This window comes from Adiantum capillus-veneris, chromosome 16 (assembly GCF_014529385.1).
Source record: "Adiantum capillus-veneris isolate H3 chromosome 16, ASM1452938v2, whole genome shotgun sequence".
Taxonomy (NCBI): domain Eukaryota; kingdom Viridiplantae; phylum Streptophyta; class Polypodiopsida; order Polypodiales; family Pteridaceae; genus Adiantum; species Adiantum capillus-veneris.
Window position 1 is genome coordinate 17,212,808 of NC_140946.1, and position 18,018 is coordinate 17,230,825.

Sequence of the window (18,018 nt, forward strand, 5' to 3'; positions counted from 1 at the left end):
ACAATTTTCCTTTTTTGCATATGTTTAGTTTCAACCTTCTAAAATTCACATGGCCAATCCTCTTATGCCATAATTCATCCCAATCATCTTGTGCTGCCAATAAAGTTTGTAGGAAATCCTTGTGGGTTGGACTCCATGGAAGCACGGCATCCAAAGTATGTTGGGATGTGATCGGCCTACCCAAGGATCAGGGACAACAAGGCATTGTTAACATCAATCTAAAAGCAAACAAGCTAGCTATAAGATAGATTATAAGAGTGATTTCTTCACCCCCTGAGGAGGAGTGGCTACTATTGCTCAAACATGTCAAGAATTGCTCTACTATTAAGGTCATGAAATGTTGCTTCAAACCTTGCAAGTTGAGGTATAGGATAATGACTACATTGTGGAGTTACTTGAGATTACTTGGGCGACTAAGATGAAGGAAGAAAATCTCTGACGTACTGAATTCTCATGCCAATCTTGTAAATTCCATGCAACACACAAAAAGCTGGTACATTTGCAAGTTCCACCACCCAAAGTGCCACCATCTACTGCAAAGACATTGTAGGTGCATGATAGTTGCAATGCATGTGGCTTGCTCATGTACGATGAAGAGGTGATGGGGATATTCATACTCCCGTGTCGACATGCTTACCACATATTTTTTTTTTCAAACCTTGCTAGCACAGAGGGAAAATGCTTGGCTGCAAGTTTGGTCGTCTCCTCCCAGATAATATCAAGGAATGAATGTTTATAGACAAGGAGGGAAACACCTCTCTTGGATGCTTGAAAATTTGTAAGCAAAAAATTTTGATCCTTTACATATGGTATGTGAGAATGTCGATGAGAATGTGAAATGTGTTTACCATCTTCTTTGGCAACATATGTGTAGGAACCTAACAAAATAGTAGCTGTATTTGTGGTAGAACTAGTCTACTACCAGTACAACTTCAAGCATGTGCAAACTTGTAGGTAAAAATGGTGATCATCTCAAAGGTGACTACTTGTATCTGCATCTCCACAAGTAAAGAATATTTTTACTGGTTGTAAGGGACAAACAATGGTAAGTAGCTATCAAACAAGTACTATTAGGTCTATTCTGCTTTGTCATGTGGGCTGGAGTGTGCATAGAGGGGTAGCCACAATGCTAGCAAGTAGCTATGGTAGCTACCAATTACCTATTTCTTAATTGGTGGGAGTTTCCTACTTGATGAACTACAATACCTCTTACATGTGTGGTAGCAATGTGGTTGCCTAGGTGGTACCATGTATAGGTGGTCTAGACTAGGTAGTAGCTAGGTGGTTGCTTGCAAGGTGGAAACATACTAGATAGTAGGTGGCTAGGTGCTGACTAGCAAGTGGTGGCTACCTAGCCACCACTAGCTACTAAGCACTAGCTAGTCACAAGTGCTAACTTGCTAGTTGGATGAGTAATAGGTGGCTAGTGACATATGTGGTAGCTACTCGAAAGGTGGTAGCTATGGTAGGTGGTGGCTACCACTTTATTGCCATGATGATATGTTTCTTGACCATGGTATGTGTGGAATAGGTTACATCCAATATGGAATCCTGGTGTTAACGTGTACATGGTAGCTACCAATTCAGGTAGCATCCAATATGGAATCCTGGCCGGTGTTAACGTGTACATGGTAGCTACCAATTCAGGTAGCATCCAATATGGAATCCTGGTGTTGACATGTACATTGATGAGTAGCTTGTCATAACCTAAATGCTTATGGAGATTCTACCTTCAAGAAGAAAAGTGGGGCGTAGGTCCTTTCAACAAAATCAAATGGTAGTTTTGGTAACTCTCTCCTCAAGGACATTGTTTGTGTCAATAGCTTGTGCCTAAGCTCCCTAGCTATTGATGAGATGCTAGAGAGGGGCATGCAAACAAAAGTGATCTCCAAAGAGGTTGAAGTGGAGGCTATGGCCATTATTCTCTCTGATAATAAGGAAGAGGGACATTGCAATCTACAAGGTAACAACAGTTCACTAATATGTAGCAATTATACAAAGTTTACCCATCATCAATGCACCTAGAACTTATTTTTTGGATGATTATGTGCTTCCCATTGCACATGAAATACTTGCAGAATTGCAACATGTGAATGAATAAGCAGAGCCCCTCAAAAGCCACCACTATCCTAGAAAACCCTTGGTATCAATACCATTGAACTAAGAGAAAAAGCCCTAATATTGCAGAGGCTTTTGCAGTAGCAAGAAAGGCAAAAAAAACACAAAGCAAGTTGAGGCAAAACAGGGAATGGTTGGATGCAATCAAAGGGTTAGAAAGTGCTAAAGAGAAGGATTTTGTGGTTGTGGTTGGGGACACCAGTGCATTCGACAACATAGGAGCTCCTCCTGGTGATACAATCATTGGCTATTTTTCTTGGTGTGCAAAGTGATGAGTATGCAAATCCAAGAGTTGTGCCTCAGGAAAATTGTGTCGGTTTGGGAGCTAATGACATCACAGGTGGGGATGCACCAAGAAAGTAAGGGACAGCAAGTAGAAGTCTTGACATGGAATTAGGCTTAACAAAGAATATCCAGGATGCCATAGGATTAAAAAACTCAAGAAGAGAGCATCCTAACATGAAGAGTGGTAGCATGTCTCACCTGGAAGAGCATGCTACTACTGACGAGGCATCCACGTATGTGCATCCCTAGACCCCTCCAAACATAGTCCCTGTTGGTGATGTTCAGCAAGATTCCCCTTTTGGTGAAGTGAAGACTAGTGACGTGCCGCTTTCTAATGATGTGAAGACAAATGATGTGCAGCAAGAGCCCCCTTTTAGTTATCTAAATGTTAAGGACGTGTTGCATGTGGCTGATGTAGAGGACTTTGAGGTGGCCAGGAGTGATGTGCTGCAAAGTAGCATGTCTCATGTGGAAGACATAGCACATAATGTTGAGACATTAGGCAGCCAGAGTCTTGCCTGCATATGTGAAGGTTGGTGATGTGCCACATGTTTCTCATGTAGACAAGGGTGGTTTTGTTGGACACAATGTGCAGCCAAAAGAGCCTCCAAGTGATTTGCAGTACCCAAAATTGTAGAAATATTGGGCGCCACCCTTAACCCGTATTTCTCAATAAGTTTTGTTGTGGCACTCGTTTCATATAATGGGTCATGAATCTATCCTCATATGTACTTTGGATGTCCACATAGTATGGCTCGAATCCTCTGTAGCAGTCCCCGTCAATGATGCTCCTTTCCTCGGTCGTGGGCATCTCAATCTCCCTAGCTCCAATGCTCAATCAATGAGAGCATTGCGGGTGTGAGGATGAGTTAAGTTTTGCAATGATAGTTGCTCCTCTATGTGTCTAGTGTTTGGTGTGAAGAAATCATCAATCTGTCTCTGGGATTATCTCTCTTCAAATCTCCTCACTAAATTGTCTTTGTGTTTGTGTAACTCAAGTAGATACAATCCAAGACATCTTTGGCCTTGATAGCTCATGACTCTGGAGAAGAGTCCAAACTTTTCTCTGAATGTACAATGGAAGCGACCCCATATCTTGAAATATATCATGCACTGAAATATATAATACATCTCCATCTTTGTCTTTGTATGGCATAGGTGGCATATTCTACTGGATATTGGTATCCCTATGAATCTATCGGTCTCAATCTCAAGCTAGTATGAAGATGTCCAATGGTACATTGTAACCCATGAAATAGATGTGTATCCATATAGCTAGTTTGAATCACGAACCCATCTCTTGTGATTTCCAGACGATACTCTTTATAGAAATCCATCTTCGTGCCCAACTCCTGTGTCAACTCTATCCATTTCCTCTTGATGTCCAACTGGGTCAGCTCATTATGAATGAGTAAGAGACAATGATGATGCATCAAGGGAGTACTAGAAGGGAGGTAAGCTCTCCATGTTAAAGCCATGTATCTAGAACCATGATGACATATATGCATACCAGCATGATGTGTCCCCTTGTAAAGATAACTCTTTGGAGGACTCAAGGGCCAATCTTGTATATCTGTCTCTGGTAGTATCCCATAAGTTGTGCATAAAGGAGACTGATCTCGTATGTGCCTCTATCTCCATTGTTGGGGGGGGGGGGGGGGGGGGGGGGACTACTAACTTTGCTTCACTGATTTCACATGGCATGGAGGCCTTGGCTCTAATCAGCCAAGAGATCATAGATACCAAGGGCCTCTACATACCTCTCCACCCATCTTGATACATAGAGGGTCCCCAAACCTGAACCCCATAGAGCATAGTTGAAGCTACGGTGTCAAAGAGCTAGAGGTTTGTTCAAGGTTCACTGAACCTGCAAACACGTCCTCTCCAATCCTCCCAAGGTCACATATGCTCTGGTTAGCCTAGTCTTTGTTTCTCTCTTCAAAGAAAACCTTGGCCCAATGAAGACTACCCCAAGATAATTGTATGCATCTGTGTACTCCACAGTCTCCTGGACATAAATGACTATAGGTGTTTATCTCCTGATCCACTGCGGTGTGGTGTTACACACCATAACATTGGTTTTAGCAAGGTTTATAGACAATCCACTATCCTCTATGTGATGGATCCAAATGTTGTTGCATACCCTCCGGTGATTCAGAGATCAACACAATATCATCAACGTATAACAACAATGGAATCCATGTCCTTCCCATTTGGACACCTTTGGCACCCTTTCTGTCAATGTTATCACAGACCTCAATCTATGTACATACCAAATAGAGTAAGGGACAATGGACTATTGGGGTCAGCCTTTAGCTTACACTTGATACGTAACCAACCTCGATACCCCCATTGTGAGTGTGTTGCTAGCCGGAGTCTATATTGTTCCATGAGTTAGTCGAGTTCCATTGAGTTCTAAGTTTGTTGTTGTGTCTTTCAGTGGCTCCTTTCATTGCTATATTGTGTTTTCTTTTTGTTGGAGTGAGGTTTCACGCATATTGCACTAAGGAGCACCCACAAAAGAGACCACAATACACTTTTCTTGCCACAAAAGTGAATGTTGTTGTAAACCGCTTCATATAAATCACGGGACATCCTAAAAAAGTTGTGTCACATTCTCTCCATGGGAAACTTGATAGCTCTCACCAAGGTGGGATAACATAAAGACTTCGGGCTTTGAGTGCAGGAGCTTGTATTCATGCAGATTTCTAGGTTGCTGATCTTACCAATTCCCTTGACCACATAAGATCCTCATTGGCAATAATTTCCCCAAGCATCGATAATTGGAGGCTCAATGCATGTCTTCTCTCTTGTGCACTTCAGCAATTAGAAGTCCACAAGCTCTTCATTGTCTGCACCTGTTGTTAAGTATGGAGCCTGATTTACCCTTGTAATTTTCTGTGGTAAAAGCGCACATTTGTAAGGCCCCCATTATGAGGAGAAGCCATCGTGCGTGAAGGAAAATCACTCACCGGAAACCAAAATTTTCACGGACAAGAATTAGGGGCAACTTTAAAGGCCTCGGGGGCGGAGGCCCCCGAGACTTTTTTTTTGCCGGAATATTCTTTTTCGCCGGAATATTATGGCCGGACGGCGGCCGAAAAGTGGTCGGAAAACAACCGGTCGGTTGGCCGGTGGCCGGTAGTCAATGGCCGATGGCCGGTGGTCGGAAGTCAATGGCCGGTGGCCGGTGGCCGGAAGTCAATGGCCGGTGGCCGGTGGCCGAATTCAAAAGCGGACTTGTCTTCTCAAGGGCGGCCACACATGGGCGGATTGGAGGGTCCGATTTGGACTTATTCGCTCAAGGGCGGCTACACATGGCTGTCTCTCATAAGAGAGGGCAGCCCTTTTGGCCTATAAAAGGAGGCCATTTCTACACACATTTCATAGTGTAAAGTTGATGCAACAAGGTGAGTGTGAGGTGGTGAGAGTGAAGCAAGGAGGGAGCTCCATTAAGGGTATAATCCCTTTGTAAACTACTTCTTGTTTTGAAGTACTAAAGCCATTGAGTGGCTGCTTTCCCGTGGACGTAGCCCACATTGGGTGAACCACGTATATCGTGTGTACTCTCTCTCTCTCTCTCTCTCTCTCTCTCTCTCTCTCTCTCTCTCTCTCTACTCTATAATCTCGTGTATATAAATCTGTCTCTCTCCATTAAGTAATCTACTCAATTATCTATTTAGCTACGTCTTATTTCCTAACACCTGTAGCAACCACAAAGTTATCCTCTACATGCAGGACATATGTTAGGGAATCATAATGTCCTTCATAGGATGGATTGTCTGTTTTTTCCTCCACCTCAAGTCATTTGTGGGCTCAATCAAAACGTACTCCCAAGACCCCAACTGTGTTTTGGAACATCTCCTCTAGAGATTGTGCATACATACACTACAGAAGCATGATAGTGTCCTACTTTTTAGAGCTCTCCCATTTGTTAGTGAGTAACCAGATACACAATGAATTCCCCATGCCTTACAATCCCACATCCAGCTTTGATCGACCTCATCTACTTTGATCTCCCAAAATCCACAATACTAGCTTGGTCCTTGATGGGGATAAGAAGCTTCTACACTTGTAGACATGGAAGAATGCTACAGCTTCATGTGCACAGTGGAGTTTTACTTCATTTGGCTTCAATTTCTCATGAGTAAGATGACATTTGATGACAGCCCCTGCTCCATCATGCTCACCTTTCTCGTGACCTGACCCTAAAAAATTCTACGTCATTTTAACCCCCATTAACGTGGCATACCTGACAACAAAGTAAAAAAATCTCATGGCTTTGAATTTAGAGGCCACACCATCTAGCCACACCCAATGTTCTTGGAATGTTGTGCCAAGTTGTTGCAACCATTGGTGATGTAGCATGAGACAATGCTAAACAAAAAAAGTATCATAAGTCTTGTCATCTAATATGTAACAGTGAGTATTTTTGGACCACTATTGCAACGTGGGTATATGTAATGTGGACAAATATTGCGAACTGGTCTAGTACCAATGCATTTTCTAAATCTTGTTCTTCTTCTTGAATGTATAGTTCTCTACAAAGTCCACTACAGACAATACCACCATTTCTAGAGAAACTAGAATACACTTTTTGGACTGCTCAGCCTACCACCTATACACAAAGTGATGCTGGATATAATTCTTTGAGAGATCCCTAAACAAAACTAAAAACTCTTTGTTGTTCATCTTCTTGAACAAAAGGACTTTCCTCTTTTTCTTTTTACAGGCATCTGTTTGTCCGACTTCAACATCCTTAAATAGCATGATTGTCATGATGCATCCCGTCTATGCTTCTTTCCTTGGGCATGCTGGCATTTTTTCTGGTCCACAAATAGAGAATTTCTAAACATTTTTTTTTAATAGTTGGCACTTTCAGGCTTCGAACACAACAAATTACCATAGATACTGTCATACAGTCGTACGTTTGAACACATGCATTGCACTTGTCATTGGCCCCGCAAATATTACATTGTCAAGTACAACTGGCTGAATGCAAGCCAAGAGAACCTTGCCTTATCTGGTTCAAGGAATCTCTCAAAAAATACATTTGGACATGTGTTATGCAGCAACATGTGTACCTATCCTTAAGTTTGCAGACAAAGTATGGCTTCAATTTCTTGAAAGTTCATTGCCCAATCTTCACATTTGGCTGAGGTCTTTAAAATTGAAAGAAATAGAAATCTACCTGTAAACATGCAAGCATTCCTTGGCATCCATTTGAGCACAGTTTAAGCAGCAAATAAAAGAGATCACACACAATTTTTATTATGCACTTGATTGTACCTACTTTTGGTTTGGTCAGCATAAGTATATTTGATGGAAACCACACTTCAAAATACCATGCCTAAATACAAGAATCTAGCAAGTGTCATGCAATCTATAGGTAGCTACCACATAAGCATCTGTCCCTCTCCAAACTACACTCACTTAAAGCTCTTTTTTAGGTTGCCATTTCCTAGGGGGTAGCTACATGTATGATATGTTAGTGTACCACTATCATGCCTACCACCACACGGTACTTAACTAAAATGAATGTAGAGCGGTAGCTAGTAGACTTTAATCTTCAATAAATAGCAAGTTGAACCCTGGGGGATAGCTACCATGTGCAAAAGCTAGCAAGGGATTGGTCACTTCCCACATTGGGAAGCTACAAACCAAATGGGTAGCTACCTAAGCGATATATGTGGTGCTCAAAAGAAAGATAGAAATCCATGTCATGGTAGCCACCCCAGTTGCACACCCCACCACAAATAATGGGATAGTTGCTAAACAAGGTAGTTAGACAAGGTAGAAACCAAGGACATATTAGTCATGTGAAAAAGGTAGACAGCTACCCCTTGACCTAAATAGCTACCTTGTGCTCAAACCCCACCACATGGGAAAAGCTAGCTACCACACCAACAAATTTTTACTACAAGCAACACTATAACTACCATCTTGGATGCCTATTAGTAAGTAGCTACACTCAATACATCCTAAATATTGGGTGACCACCAAGACAATGACTTTGGAAGATACTAGGGTATCTAGTAGGTGGACCTACAAGGTTGGAAGCTTCATGCTGATTAATAGGGCATCATATCATTCACTTCTTCCTTAAAATTGATAGCTACCAACTCAAACCTTTTTTCATGCCAACCAGCCTTGCAACAAAGAATGACTAGTGGACATGAGAAGGAGACCACTAATTCCTTGGCATCATCAATGATTGCATCCGTTGTGCATGCTTGTCACTTGTATAAATGCAATAGTGAAAGGATTCTTGCTTTGATTTCTCTCTTACTGTTCAAAAGTTTCTACGGTGTGTCCCTAAAAGTTTTGAAGCTAAAATATTTGGAAGGGATAAGCACCTCCCCTGTGGGCCCTCTAGTGTGTCGGGAAAAAAAAAATTGAAGCTGCGTAAATGTTTGGGGTTGGAGCTCTCATGGCCATCATGATAGTTGCCCTTTGAAGAAAAAATTCCTTCTTGCTCTCTGGTTTCTTAAGAGTCCCTCAAACCCACCATGATACTTACTCTTCCAAGTCAGACATTCGGAAGTTCATCTTTCATTTCGGGGGGGGGGTTGTTTGTTTTTGTATAGTTGTAGAGTGCAAGAACAATGCTGACTAACTTGAGAGAGAGAGAGAGAGAGAGAGAGAGAGAGAGAGAGAGAGAGAGAGAGAGAGAGAGAGAGAGAGAGAGAGAGAGAGAGAGATGAAATGAAATGAAATGTTATATTAACGTCTTCAAAAGGATGAAATGTCCTATGAGACCAAAAGGTTACATCCATGCGTGACTCTAGTATAGTGTCATGGGAACATAAAGATAAAAATAAATGAGGGTACCTAGAGTGGGTAGGTATGCAAGCCTAACCTACATCCTCATCATCACAACAGTCTCATCACATAATACATCAACTCAAAACATATGGGGAGGGGTATACTCACATGAGGGCTAATGAGGTGCACAGTGGGGAAAGTAGACAATGGTGATCATCCCATGAACTCTCTCCTGGGTCTCTACAGTATGGCCTCAATGTCCTCCATGGTTAGCTAAGGGGTGCGAGGGGCAGGGGGGGGGGGGGGGGGGGGGGGGGTATATGTTTCTCAATGATGCTCTATAGCCTTTGATGTAGAACTTGTCTACGGTGTGTGAAGATCCTCGCATCCTTGTATGCCGTGAGCGGTCAAGTTGGATGGCTTGATAAAGAAGAATTCACTGATGAGGGTGTGACTGTGTAACCTGTGGTGGGCCATCTCGAGTAGTCCCTTTGTAAAAATTAGTGATCTACCTCTATATGGATCCTCTATGTATAGGTCCTCTGCTCCTAGGGGTAGTCTCTCTGAGTCTACAGATCTCCAGCAAGAAGAGACCTAGGCACCTCTGATCATAGTAATCCATGATGTGGGATATGGGGCAAGATCCCTCTTTGAATAATCAATGAAAACGCCTACGAATCTCATAGTATGATGTGCATTCGCAAATATAGTGCTCATCTCTCTGTAGCAACGTGGCATAATCTCTCCTCTAGGGTTATACCTCTGTATCTGCTAGTCTCTATCTCCAGCTGATGAGATGAGGTGCGTAGCTGACCAATAACACATCTGATGCCGTGAGATAGGTGGGTGTCCATATACTTAGGGCGTGATATAAACCCATCATCTGTCATTTGGAGAAGATGGTATCAATAAAAACCCATCTTCATCCCCAACTCATGTGACACAAATAGCCAATTTCTCTTAGTATCCAAGTGAATGAGGTCATGTCTGATAATCTTGCTAAGCTTTGAATGTGTGAGGGGGCAGCATGTCCATACCAAATCCATGTAGCTCAAACCAAGATGATATCTATGCAAACCAATATGAAGTATCATGTGACCTCATTGCTAGTTGTCCCGATAACTCAAGTACTAGTCGTGCATATATGTCGCGTGGTAGCTCCCATGTGCTATGAATGAAAGACTCTCATCTAGCAAGAGCCTCCACTAGAATTAGTGGTGCACTCATCTCAGATCTAATAATCTCATGCGGTAATGAGGCTTTCACCTCGATCATGGATACAAGTGGTCTCTACATAGATCTCCATCCATCATATGTGCGCCCCGATCTACTATGATGATCCAGACTAGGCAAACTTGGAGATCATGGATACAAGTGGTCTCTACATAGATCTCCATCCATCATATGTGCGCCCCGATCTACTATGATGATCCAGACTAGGCAATCATATTTGCACTCCATAAAGAATGGTGGAAGTGACCAATGTTTCAAATAGCCGCAGCTTAGTGCGTGGCTCCCAAAGCTACACATGTGAACATATCCTCTCTAGTTTTCCTAATGATGCATGTCCCCTCGTCAATCTTGCCTCTGCAACACCTCTCATAGAGAAAGTAGGTCCACGGAATACAAAACCAAGATATTTCTAAGAGTTTACAACCTCCACTATCTCATGTCCATATGTAAAAATAGGTGTTGATGTCCTGACCCACTGCGTTGTAATATTGATTTCCATCACATTGGGCCAAGGTTGATGGAGAGCCCATTGTCATGTGCATAAGAATTTAACGCATCTAGATGTGTCTCCATACCCTCTGGAGAGTCTGAAGTAAGCACAATATCATCGGCATAAAACAATAGTGGTATCCATGTACCCGACCGAGGTGCTCCTTTATCCCCCACAGTCTCAATATAGTCAAAAATCTCATCAATATACAATCCAAACAAAATCGGAGAAAGTGGGCATCCTTGTTTCACCCCGCAATCTCAATATAGTCGAAAATATCATCAATATACAATCCAAACAAAGTCGGAGAAAGTGGGCATCCTTGTTTCATCCCAATAGTAGAGTGAACGGGTTTGAAAGACCCTCTATTGCCCGTACTCTCCCTATAGTTGTCTCATACAGTGCCATGATACGCCATACAAGCTCCTGTGAAACTCCCAAGGCATGTAGTCGTTGTACCAACCTCGCTCTCAGGACTGTGTCAAAGGCTTTGCGGAAATCCACAAAGCTAATATAAATCCTTCTCCCATGTGCTTTGTCCTCCTCAATGATCGCTCTAAGCATGAAGGTATGATCAAGTGTAGAGAATCCCCTCCTGAATACAGCCTGCCCAGAAGCTCATACACCCTCTTTCTCTGCCCATCTGCTCAACTCATGCTCAAGTATAGAAGCATATAGCTTGGCCAATGAGTGGCAAATCATGGTAGTGCGATAGTTAGTTGGTAGGGTTGGATCTCCAGACTTGAGTAGTGGTACAATTGTAGATGTCCTCCAAGTCTCAGGACATGGCCCTAATGAACATGAAGGCCAACATCTCTGGCATGTAAGAAATGGTATGCCACTATGCCATCATGATCATGTGCCCTCCCTGTGTGCAATCTGTTAATGGCTCCCGTCACCATCTCTGTTGTGAAGAAAGTAGAATTGGGAGGACACGGCTCCGGCGGGTCTAGCAATAGTAACTGATCTGCTACTATGTATAGGGAGACGCGTATTGTGTCCATGTCTCTGTAGAAGTAATGACCGAAGAGGGTTAGTTCTCTTTAAAGAATCACCAAGCTTGCCTAAAGTCCTGGCTCAAGAGTATCTCATAAATATCTCTCTCAAGCTGAGTTAAGAAAGGTCTGAGCTCTTTCGCAATATAAGGTGGCGAAAGAGTATACGCGACTACCCATGTGTGATCCCTCCCGAAGCCACCTCTCTTTGTAGTCGGGTCCTTGTCTCTCTACACTCATCATCATACCAACTATTATGAGGCATGCTCCCAAATCGTGGTCTCCCAATAGGTTGAGAGTGGGGAAAAGTTGTGATTGTTGTTGTGTATACAATCTCGATCAATATTTGGGTGAGCTTTGACAAGCATTTGTGGAGTATCTATCAAGGCCATTCAAAATGGACAATCCATGTGATGTGACCATCTCAATTAGATCCATCCCATACTCTGTAGACTCCTCAGCATCCTCTGAGGTCCTAGAGAGCCGTATATCTTTGGAGTCTAGCTCTCTCAACATCTCCTCACAAGGATACCTGATGATATGCTATCCTAGCTTTGAAATCCCAAGTAGGATGACATCTCCATCCTTCGAGAACTCTCAAATATCCTCAACTAGTATCATGTATGGTGGTGAAGCGTAACAAGATGTGCTAGGAGGGAAGTAACTTATGGCAATGTAGAAAGCTCTGCCCTCCTCCGCTCTACTATGACCCACATATAGTGAACACTCTAATCTCTACAAACCACCTGGATGATAGGGTGTAGCCCCTCCCTAAATAACACTACTACTCCTCCTAATCCTCTCCTAGTGTGCTCATTATGAGCTATTTGTCTACATGTGCTCTCCCATCTGTATCTAGTCACCCTCGAGAGTGCTCTCTGGGCTCTGATGTGTCTCTGAATAGAAGATGATGTTCTCTCCCTGAGGGAATCCTTGAAGGCTTCAACATCCAATTGTAACGAGTCGTTGCAACTCCATACCGCAAGCTCTAGGTTGGTCGTATAGGTCGCGCACCGCCATGCAATGTGTTTGTCAAGTACTATCACTTTGCCTCCTCTATTTCTAGAAGGCCATTTTTCCCTTTCTCTTGCAGCCAGGAATGCATTCTTTTATGTGTGCTAGTTGAGACAACATAAGATCATCTCCCAAAAAAAACCATGTTTGCTTTAGTGTAGGCCTCTTTTTGAGGAAGTCCTTCCTCTCTAGCGAAACTGCACATTCTTTGGAGGTTCCCCCATCACCTCCTTCTTTCTTGCCCACTCTCCATACTCCGGTGTGTTTTGGCTCCATGATTCCCATACGTGCATGGAGGCTTTTCACTTCCTCATCCACATTGTTGGCGTCCTTGACACCCGTGACTCGTAGATGCAAAGCGCGTGCTTTTCTCCTTTGCTCTTCCTCAATTATCATGTTGACAATAGAGGTGGGAGTAGGCGTCTCATGTTTACCTTTTTTAGCTACTTGGATCCATTGGTCCACTTCCTCTACTTGCTTCTTGGTGCGGGTGAGCAACTCTACCCATGAAGAGGTCTCCCGTGCCGCCTTCCCCTCCTCCACTTGGATGGTGAGCACTTGCGCCTTAATGGTATTCAGCTCTTCTACCATGGAGGGCTGAATTTCTCCTTCTTCAAGCTTGGTCCGGGAGCGCATGTCCTCCAACTCCTCCTTTAGTTTGTCGATTTCTTCATCTCGTGCCGTCACTTTGCTTTTGAGAGAGGCACAATAGAGCCATGATCTACTCCGATAGTGCCGTATTGACGATGTCGAGAGCACTATCTCTCTCTTTCTTTTGGGCCAAAATGGATTGCTTGATGGCCACCTCCACCTCATCCCTCATCATCTTGTCGTCCTTGGGTACCTTGTTGCTTGATTTCACGGAAGTGCTCGATTGAAGTGACTTCCCTTTCTCATATGTGAGCATGAGGAGGGAGAGTGTGTGTGTGTGTGTGTGTGTGTGTGTGAGCGTGAGCTAGTGCAACTGTGTGCGGGAATGAAAGCTCAAAATGTTAGTTGGAATGTGTGTGTGTATGTGTAGGACTAATATGATGTGTGTGTAGGCAAGCAAGCCGCATGCTTATAGAAGCTTGGCCCGTGCTTGACAAGCTGGCCCTCTCCTTGGCCCCCTACTTTAGGCAGCCCCTCTGACTCAAGCTGCCCCCTTGCTTATGTTAAATCAGCACTACGAGCATTTGATAGAAATTTGTGCTTAAACAGCCACCCCCCTTACTTGAAATGTTAAGCACAGCCCCTGCTACATGAAAAATGAAATATAGCACGCGCAATGTTCGCAGAGAGAGAGAGAGAGAGAGAGAGAGAGATATGAAAGGAAATGATATATTAACATCTTCAAAAGACCAAAATGATGTATGAGACCAATCCGTTACAAGCTAGTAAATTTGATGCCATGTCTGGGTTAAAAAAAGAGAGATGAAAATGAATCTAGAAGTGCTACTAGCTAGTAATGTGTGCGGTATGTGTGGCCACTCATACAATGGGTGCCCACCAATACAAGAGGGTCATATAATGGGTGATGAATCCATCCTCATTTGTACTCTGGATGTCGAGATAATATGGCCCGAATCCTTTGTTGTAGTCCCTGTCGATAATGTGAAGCTCCTCACCTCAGTCATGGGCATCTCGATCTCCCTATATCCAATGCTCAGTCAATGAGAGCAGCGCAAGTGAGAGCATGAGTTGCGCTTTGCAATGGTGGTTGCTCCACTATTTGTCCAATCTTTGGTGTGACGAAATCCCTAATCTGTCTCTGGGATTGTCTCTCTTTACATCTCCTCAATATACTACCTATGTCTATGTAACTCAAGTAGATATAGTGCAAGACATCTCTGGTCCTGAGAGCTCATGACTTTGGAGAAGAATCTGAAGCTCTCTCTAAATAGAGAGTGGAAGCGACCATGTATTTCGTAATACAGACGTATATAATGCATCTATTTCTCTGATAGATAGTGGAAGCGATCCCGTGTCTCGTAATACACTGTGCAATTACATTTATAATGCATCTCTATCTTTGGCTCTGTATGGCATAGGCGGCATATCCTGCTAGTTGTTGGTATCCCACTCAATCTACGAGTCTCAATCTGAAGCTGTGTGAAGATGTCCGTATCTAACCAATGGCACATTGTAACCCATGAGATAGATGTGTATCAATACACCACAAAGCCATCCCTTGTGAGTTGGAGAAGGTGCTCTCTATAAAAAGCCATCTACGAGCCCAACTCATATATCGGCTCTATCCATGTCCTCTTGGTGTCCAACCGGGTCAGGCCCTAGCGAATGGCTATATATAGATCACTAGTGGGACATGTACGCACTCCAGAGGGGATAACTCCACTATTGGAATGAAAGAATATTGTCCATTGTCTCCTACTCTATTTGGTATGTATATAGATGAGGTTTCTGCTTACATTGATAGAGAGGGTGACAGAGATACCCAACTAGCAAGGACATGGATTCTATTGTTGTTATATGATAATGATATTGTGTTGAGGAGGATAGTGGATTGTTTGTAAACCTTGGTAAAGCCAATGTTATGGTGTTTAACACCACACCACACCACATCACAGTGGACTGCGAGATCAGCATTTACATTCACTCATGGAGAGTGGCAGAGACTAGACTGACCAAAGAATACGTGGCCTTGGGAGGATTAGAGAGGATATGTTCGCAAGTTCAGTTCCAAGAACCCCAAACAACGCTCTGACCCTTTGATACCTTGGTAGCTTCAGCTATGCTCTATGGAATTCAAGCTTGGGGTCCCTATGTGGGATAGGATGGGTGGAGAGGTATGGAGAGGCCCTTGGTATTTATGATCTCTCAATTGATTAGTGCCAAAGCCTCCGTGCCACATGAGATCATTAGAGTAGAGTTAGTAGTCCCCCCTATGGAGATAGAGACGCCTAGCGTATCGATCTCCTTTATGCAAAGCTTATGGGATACTACCAGAGACAAATATGCCACATTGACCCTCAAGTCCTCCAAACAGTTAGCTTACAAGGGGACACGTCATGCTAGTATCATCATGGTTCCAGATACATGGCTTCAACATGGACAGCTTGCCTCCCTTCCAATACTCCCTTGATGCACCATTGATGTCTCTTACAACCCCCAATCAACTCAATGGCCACTCCTATCTCTTGTAGTTGCGCATCAGTCTCGCTCTAGGCGCCATGTCAAATGCTTTGCGAAAATCCACAAAGCTATAATAAATACCTCACATGTGCCTTACCGTCCTCAATGATGGCTCTGAGTGTTAGAATATCGTCAAAAGTGGAGAAACCTCTCATGAAACCGGCATGTCCCACTGCTCGTATACCTTCACTCGATGCCCATCTGCTCAACTGCTACACAAGGATAGATGCATACAATTGTGCTAATGTGTGTCCAATCATAATAGTTTCTAGGCTCTGCAAGATCACATGCCTTGAAGATAGGCACAACAGTAGACAGTCTCCAAGTCTCACGTAGACCCTCACACGACACAAGTGAACAAAACTACAAGAACCTCTCCTACCATATCTCTAGCATGTATAAATTGCTCTGCTACTAGCCCATCGTGATCATATGTCCTCCTTGTCTTCATCCTGTGAATGGCCATCTTTACCATTCCAATGGTAAAGAAGGTACTCGTAGATGGGCATGGCTCAAGAGGATCTGGAAGGAGTATCTATCCAAGGACCATATATAAGGATGTTGCACACTAACCCCACACATCAAGTGAAGTAATCATTGGGAGAGGTGAGTGCTCATGAAAGAAACGCCATGCCTCTACTGAAGAAGAACTAGAATAAGTCTCTCCATCTGAGCTAGAAACGCTCGCGACGGAAGTCGCACAAGGCGCCGGAAGGCTATCTGAGACTTATGGAGAGAGAGACACACACACACACACACACACACACACACAGAGAGAGAGAGAGAGAGAGAGAGAGAGAGAAGTTTTAACATGGTAGGAACAGTCCCAAGAAACCTCAATGATCTATGCCAGTCATCTTGAACTAGAGACCGGTTACTCAAGGGGGAACCAATCTACGAAGAGAGAGAGAGAGAGAGAGAGAGAGTTCCAATTCATGTGCAAGTCTTCCCACAGGTCCACATGAGACACTTTCTTTTTCTTGTGACTCACAAATACAGTGGAGTAGAGTGCCACCTGAGCACCACATAAGAAAAAAAAAAAACTATTTTCCAATTCATGTGCAAGTCTTCCAACAGGTCCACATGAGACACTTTCTTTTTCTTGTGACTCACAAATACGGTGGAATAGAGTGCCACCTGAGCACCACAGACGACCTGATTTTTCCCTTTTACTTTTTGTGGGAGGGGGCCTGCATTTTGAAAAGAGAAGCAGACTTATTGCCATATACAAGGAGATGTAGACCTTGGCGAGTCTATTGCTGAACAGGCAAAAGAGATTCATAAGAAAACCTTTGAACCATTTTTCTAATGTTCCCTTTGAGCCATTTTTCGAATGCTCAAAACAAGTACTGTGTCCACAACTTGTCAGTTTAGAAACGGCATATCTTGAGACCTTCGGACTATGTTTCCCACTTTCCTGTTGAAATCATCCCGGTTCTCTCGCCATTCCTTCTGCATATTCAACAAGGTTGGGAAAGGGACGAAAAGTAAAGCAAAATTACTAAGATGAGAACAACACATCAATTACAAAGCTTCAAGAAGAGTTAAATTTTCTCAGCTAGTTTCATTTGAGTCTTCCTCGGTAGTTTCTCTTTCTTGTCAAACAAACTCTTTAACAAACAAAAGAGTACAACTAAACTAGACCTGCCTGTGACTCTTCTTAAAACTCACAATCTCAAGCTTATAATCACATATTCCCTGGATGACAGCTCTTTCACATAAATTATAGTTTGAGAATTCAGAACTTCAAGCCTGACCACGCATTCCTACTGGATTCATAGAATTGACTGTGCACTTACTCGTCGACTTGCACCTTGGTTCATAATACTTCATCTTAATCAGTTGCGAGTTCAAGAGGACGAGTGACAGATTATAGTGCTCCAAGATGAAGAGGAAATGGTTAAAATAAGACACTTATGATGCTCATGAGGAAGATGGAACAGTCTTAAGTGAGGGCATCTCTTATAGATGTGATTATGGCAATGA

At 43.2% G+C, this 18,018-nt stretch overlaps 2 protein-coding genes across 2 annotated transcripts in view; one reads left to right on the forward strand and one right to left on the reverse strand.

The window, feature by feature from the left end:
• The first annotated feature begins 2,505 nt into the window (after positions 1-2,505).
• LOC147438627 (uncharacterized) lies at positions 2,506-2,943 on the forward strand. The gene is made up of 2 exons (XM_086484512.1): positions 2,506-2,640; positions 2,689-2,943. The coding sequence occupies exons 1-2, from the start codon at positions 2,506-2,508 to the stop codon at positions 2,941-2,943; spliced, it is 390 nt and encodes a 129-aa protein (XP_086340638.1).
• Positions 2,944-16,964: 14,021 nt separating this feature from the next.
• Positions 16,965-18,018, reverse strand: part of LOC147438628 (ubiquitin-conjugating enzyme E2 7-like) — a 46,967-nt gene continuing 45,913 nt past the window's right edge. The window contains exons 6-8 of the mRNA XM_086484674.1: positions 17,426-17,484; positions 17,323-17,381; positions 16,965-17,222 (exon numbers count right to left, since the gene is read on the reverse strand). Coding sequence (XP_086340800.1) covers positions 17,020-17,222; positions 17,323-17,381; positions 17,426-17,484 — 321 coding nt within the window. The 3' untranslated portion in view covers positions 16,965-17,019. The remainder of the gene's footprint in view (positions 17,223-17,322; positions 17,382-17,425; positions 17,485-18,018) is intronic.

Excerpts from the sequence above, each read along its gene's own strand:
- LOC147438627 (XM_086484512.1), top strand. The coding sequence starts at position 2,506 with ATGGAATTAGGCTTAACAAAGAATATCCAGGATGCCATAGGATTAAAA. Across the intron at positions 2,641-2,688 it reads CTGACGAGGCATCCACGTAT|CAAGATTCCCCTTTTGGTGA; the intron begins GTGCATCCCTAG and ends GGTGATGTTCAG.